Raw genomic sequence first — 6410 nt, 5'->3', positions numbered from 1 at the left:
GCAGAAACTATCTTATCCAACAACCCTTCTCACTGACATAAAATGACAATCCCTATAGCAGCAATTTAAGAACAACATAGGACTAGGGCACTAGCATGTTACAACTAACAGGCATCAACTGTATTTTCACAGCCAAAGGGACAAGCTAGATCAAACACCATGATGGGGCTTACAGTCAGGATGCAATTTTCTAACATCTTAATACCATCACAGCATTATACAATTGTTTGCTATGATCCATCTCTGTCTTTCATAGATTTCATAGACATTAGGGCTGGAAGGGACCTCGGAAGATCAGAGTCCAGCCCCCCCACCCCCAAAGGGCAGGAAGTCAGCTGGGGTCATAGGATCCCAGCAAGATAAGCATCCAATTTGCTCTTGAAGGTGTTCAGTGTAGGTGCTTGAACCACCTCCGATGGCAGGCTGTTCCAGACCTTGGGGGCTTGGACAGTAAAGAAATTCTTCCTTATGTCCAGCCTGAAACGGTCTTGTAGTACTTTATGACCATTTGACCTCGTCATCCCTTGGGGCGCTCTGGTGAACAAATGTTCCCCCAGATCCTGGTGGTCACCCCTGATAAACTTATAGGTGGCCATCAGATCACCCCTGAGCCTGTGCTTTTCCACACTAAAGAGCACCATGGCTCTCAGCCTGTCATCATAAGGTCTGCTTTCCTGACCCCTGATCATGCGCATGGCTCTTCTCTGGACTCTCTCAAGCTTCTCCACATCCTTTTTGAATTGTGGAGCCCAAAACTGGATGCAATACTCCAGCTGCAGCCTCACCAAGGCCGAGTACAGGAATTATAAGCACAACTTCTGGGTTTCAGATCTGCACTTACGGCTCTAGTCTCATAAGCAGGGATCTGGGTTTTATGTTCGCGACAGAAAAACATGGTAAAAAACAGATTCTAATTTTAAGGAGAAAAATGCAGGAAACAGCAGGTTTCCCCTTGCAGGCTGACAGAGTTCCAGCCTGCAAGGGACTAGGGGATAGGGGAGGGGAAGAGGGCAGTCAGGCAGCGGGTGCCATGTATACGTGCACACATACACATGCACATGGCCACCAGGCAGCTTGGAGAGCAGATCCTGCAGGTAACTCTGGCGCACAGGTGGGGAGGGATTGAGGCCCCCATAGTGAGGGAAGGAGGGAGGGAGTTGGGCAGACCTGGGGCTGGGGCTGCTGCCCAGCCTGGGCGGTGTGTGGGGGTTGGGGCCCAGGGCCAGAATGCATGGCCACAGGGCCCAGGTGGGGAGTAGGACAGGGGGTGGTTCGTCCAGGGGCAGCAGGGAGCAGTTCCCCACTACTGAGCACACTCCTGAAGGAGGTCTGGGGGGAACGTGCCCCCCAGACTTGTGCACGAAGCAGGGGAGGATGAGGACTGCCCACTGCAGGCTTGGGCTCCCCACCCTGCTGCCCTCTCTCTGGGACCTTGGCAGCTGGGATCTGGCACGGCAGGGCACAGTGGGGTGGGGAAGCTCGGTACTACTGCTGCAAGCCCCGCATTGCCCTGCCAAAGTGTCCCAGTCCACCAGCAGCAGCAAGGGACACAATTCCATGCTTCCAGCCCCACTGCTGCCAGGAGGGCAGGGGATGCCTTGCTAGGGCACCACTGGGCTTGGTGGCAGCACCAAGCTTCCCTGCCTGGCCCCACTCTGCCCTGCTGCACCAGGTTCCACCTGCTGGGCTGCAGAGGCCCCAGGAGGAAGGAAGCAGGCCAAGAAGCCCAAGCTCCCCCACCTCCCCATAGGCTCTGCACAGGCTGCTTCACATGGGGGATGGGGAGCTGGGCTTTGTGCTCTACTCTGCTGCAGCAGCAGCCGTCATCTCCCAACATGCAGCAGCCAGTGCTCAGGCACTGCCATGGTGGGGCAGAGGGCTGTGGACCTGTGTCCCTGGCCCTGTAACCCTGGCAGCTGTGGGCCCCCTCCGGCATGGCACCAGCGTACCAGAACCACTCAGCATCACAAAGCTGTTAAGGGGGACAGCTGCAGCTGGACCTGCGTCCTAGTCAGAGAAGGGGGCATGGGGAGCTCTGATTTTCCGTGATAAAAAACCCAAAATCAAACGCCAAAAATCATAGTTATTTAGAATTTGTTTTATTATAGTGATTGGTGCACTGGTAGGCTTCCAAATTGCTTTAAAAGTGTAAATATATCAATATAACATTGTATTCAAGTTGTATACCTATATATCTAGTGGCGTTTCATTTTAATTACTGAAAAACACAGATTTAGGGATTTTTAATCAGAGAATTTGCGGTTTTAATCAAATAATTTACCATTTTTAAGCATAGAAAACTAGGATCCCTGCTCATAAGGAAGCTTGTTCTCTTTCTTTAAAATGTTGCTTTTTGTGCTACACATTCAATTCGAAACAAAAGTAAACTAAAAACAAAAACAAAAAATAAAAATATCCCAGTAAACTACTGTAGGTATGTAAGTTTTAAAGCCAAGAAAAGTTTCAAAAACTTATGAGAAAAATGTTAGTTTTGATTACGCTGATCTTTGGTTACCATACTATACAGGTACCACAAGATGTCGCTTTCCTTCCTGCCTTTACTTTAGGTTGTCTCCTGAAACTGTTAGATTGCTATCCAGAAACTTCAATTATATCAGATTACTTTTAGATGTATAAATAGCGAAGACTCAGAATTCCTCATGAAACTTTCAGCTCATTGAGCATGCCGAGTCTGAATGTGCGCCAGTAGCCTCAAAAGCTAACTCAGTAGTGAAGACCTGTTGCAAGACATCTGTTAGAAAAAGAGGTGAAGCAGTTATATTTGACAAAGCTACACAATAGAATTGGAGCTGCTCTGTAGTTATTTGACACCGTATATTGACCCGGTATTGAAAAGTTTAAAAAAAAACTTCTATACAAGCAGCAGATTAAGCAGTTGTTACTGAGCAGTCATTTAGTACTCACATAACCAATACTAAATAACTGTGCAGTAACTGGCATTACTACGCAGTACCTTCTCCACACTTTTTTTTTCCAGACGCTACTGCGTAGTCGCAGTATGTCATGGTTAGTGTGCACCAACGTTACTGCGGAGTAGCAACGATCTAATGCACAGCAGCACCCCATGCAGATGAGCCCTGTATGTATATAATTATTTAGTTTAAAAGGGAGGAAAAAAACAACCCAGGAAAGGAAAGACAACTTAATCTACTGCTTGCAGAGAGATATGTAATGAGCCAAAACCTAGCTACTGGCTATCTAAACACTAGCTCAGTTTTGTCTAGAAAGACCAAAACTAGGAACACAAAAGAAAGAGGATAGCGGTTTAAAAAGCGTCTCTCCCTTTCAAGAAAAGGGGCTCCCTCTTCCCCTCCAAAGAAAAGATGATTTCTGGAGAAAACAATCTAATTTAAAAGCACACACTAGTAGTGTCTGAAGAAGTTTAGACCTGCTTGCCTGGGTTGCCATTAACAATTTGTAAGGTGTTCAGTAAACTAGACAGGCATATAGACTGGTTTTCAATCTTTTTGGACTCAAAACCTCCCTTGGAAAATGCCAGCTCTATTTCTTGACTACAGAAAAATAACAACATATTTCTTCTGTTGCAAGAACTCAGAAGGACCACCATAATATGTTTGACAGTGTGAATTTATATTTGAAAAGCAGGATTCACACGATAAATCCAGAGCGGATGTTTGCACATCGAATAGTGCTGAAATTATGCGGCACCTTTAAGGGATCTTGTGGCACCCTCGTTGAGAATCAGGGCTGTAGACTATTTTAAAATCCTACCTTCAAAAGATTTATTTCCTATAGTTAAAATAAACCATATTTTGGTTCAGAAGGCCATTTTATCACTGTATGCTGCCAGTCACACAATCCCCAAGGGAAAAACTGCAGGAATCTCAGACCTGCTGCTGAGTAACAACAGTTGATTAACAGGGTGCTGCAGCCCAGGACCCAGTTTATGACTGGAACAGATGCAAAACCTCACCGCAGGGAAAATGAAGGCATGAAGTCTGATAGCTATGCACCTTAGGGAAATGGAAATTAGAAGAGAACAGGATGGAGTTTTCCATACTTGTTTGAGCTTTGTTTCAGAGTTAGCATTTTTGTTTTCAAGGACCAAATCAATTTTAAAATCTGAAGTCTACACAGAAGAGTATATATGGTTACGCCAAGGAAACAACAACATAGTTAGAGATCTTTAGAGCTGCATCCTCCAATTTCTCTGAGAGGGAGAATTTTTCTAGTCTAGTGAACTACAAAATAATCCTCAGATGATGAACTTGCCTACTTAACGGTTGTAGGAAAAGAAAAGAGAACTTGGGTTTCCCAGACAAAAATTAAATTAGCCTTTCACCAATCAGTCACATGGGCAGTAAATGCTATTATCTAAAACTACAACTACTAGCAGTTCTGCTGTGAAACATGACTTGAAATAGCACTATTAATTTTGTATTTATTCCCTGCGACTACAAGAACACATTTTATCAACTTACTTCCCCTCACTCCAACTTGAGAACCTAGAAATCTTAAAGTCAAGCTAATTTTTTTCTTTTGGGGATATAAATAAGAGATTTCACAAGTCCTCTTCTGACTGTAAAACATACATAGCAACTCACAACTCAAATATTTTTACCACTTCAACATGCTATTTGTGACCAAGAGGAACTCACAACACTTACTCTCCAAGTCAGATATGATGAGATTGTCATGAAGTTTCACAGCTCGGTGTTGCTCTACTTCATCTTCTAACTCAAAGATCGTTTCCTTCATGTCGCTTCTTTCAGTCTCTTTCTCTTCTAGCTCTGTCCGAAGCTTTTCTAGAGTCATATTGAGATCTTCAATTTGCTTCTTGGCTTCTTCTTGGAAGACCCTGTATTCATCTTCAACCTAAACAAAAAAACAAAACCCATAAGGGATCATAATGAATTAAAGATAATGATCTACGTTAATATAAATTATCTGCATTTTACCACAACACTCTTAAGATATTTTAAAAAAACACCATAACTAGATTTTAGAGTAAATCAATGCCAAAAGGTTTTACACAAATTCATTAGGAACTGTTATGCACGGGATCATTGCTGCACTGAAATGATCAATTTTTGCTCGTACTGAAACATTTAAACGGCTAGCACAATTAAAGAATTTAAACAGCTTCTGGACTGCTATGCCATCCCATACCAACAGTAACAGAATGGTGCTGAAATACAAATCAAAATGACAGCCAGCCAGAAAAACGAACAATATTTCGCCTCCTTTGTTACAAGAACAGGATTTAAACATAATGAAGCTCAGAACCAATTTTTATCACCAAATCTCAGTAGCAGACAAAGAATTAGAAATGATGTAGCCCTAGGTAACTCTTCTAAAAGATATTAAGGATAAAAATGTTAAAGGATGTCCACAGCAGTTTGCCCAATTCCAACTAAAGTTTGACAGATTTTGTCATTTGTACAGTTTAGGTCATGCCTGATCAAAGCAGGGGGTACTGGTTCATAAATATTAATACAATTGGTTGGTTGGTTTTTTTTTAAATCAACAAGCAAGAAATCTTAAATAATGGATTTTAATTTTATTCATTTGCACATTCAGCATTTTCTGAAATAAATTTATAACCATTAAGACAACTTGATTTCCATGACAGTCATTACACTAAATTTGATGGTAAAAAAAACAGGAAAGAAAGGAAACAAAAGAATCTAACCAACACAGATGGCAAACAAATAAGCAATTATATACACACTTTCACTAACGCCCTTTGTACTAAATAATTAAACTAAGTAAACACTGAGAATGTCATTTACATAAATAATATTATTTATTGTGTTGTTATTATGACTTGTGGTTAACAGTCAAAAGCAGCTTGGCACATTTTTAATTCCAAAAACCCAGCACTGTATAACTGCTTTTGAGTTTAACCTAAAGTGTGCTAAATACATAAGAGGGCAAGGATTTCTTAGGGTGCAATCTTTTTACTGGAGCAACTGCATAGTTGGGATAGAGTTAAGCAAGCTTCCAAATGCAAGACATTCTTCATGCTGTTGGTCCAATAAAAAGACAACACCAGAGAACCTGGTTTTCTGGGTTTAAAAATAAAAAATTCTCTGATCCCGTATTCTCTAATTAAAAATCTCAAAATTCACATTCTTCCATGATTAAAATGAAATGCCACTATATATAGAAGTATCAGTTGAACATAACTTTTTATTGATATATTTACAATTTTAAAGCAATTTGGAAGCCTACCACTGCTTTAATCACTACAATAAAATAAATTCTAAATATCTATATATTTTGGTATTTGATCTTGTTTTTTTTATCATGGAAAAATAAGAAGCTCCCCTGCCTCCTCCATTCACCAGGACGTGGATCCAGCTGTGGCTTTCCCTCTCCCCCCCCCGCAAACATGTACACAGAGCAGTTTAACACTATTGATACCT

The 6410-nt window shown here is 41.9% G+C and overlaps 1 protein-coding gene across 2 annotated transcripts in view; it reads right to left on the bottom strand.

Moving 5' to 3' along the window:
• The window catches only part of SPECC1L (sperm antigen with calponin homology and coiled-coil domains 1 like), a 123625-nt gene that overhangs the window by 78418 nt on the left and 38797 nt on the right, over positions 1–6410 (bottom strand). For both annotated transcript variants that reach the window (XM_019506861.1, XM_019506862.1), the window contains exon 6: positions 4650–4857. In XM_019506861.1, coding sequence (XP_019362406.1) covers positions 4650–4857 — 208 coding nt within the window. The remainder of the gene's footprint in view (positions 1–4649; positions 4858–6410) is intronic.

Source organism: Gavialis gangeticus, unplaced genomic scaffold (assembly GCF_001723915.1).
Source record: "Gavialis gangeticus isolate Ggan-Ray unplaced genomic scaffold, GavGan_comp1, whole genome shotgun sequence".
NCBI classification, from domain to species: Eukaryota; Metazoa; Chordata; order Crocodylia; family Gavialidae; genus Gavialis; species Gavialis gangeticus.
This window is presented reverse-complemented; position numbering and strand designations above follow the sequence as displayed.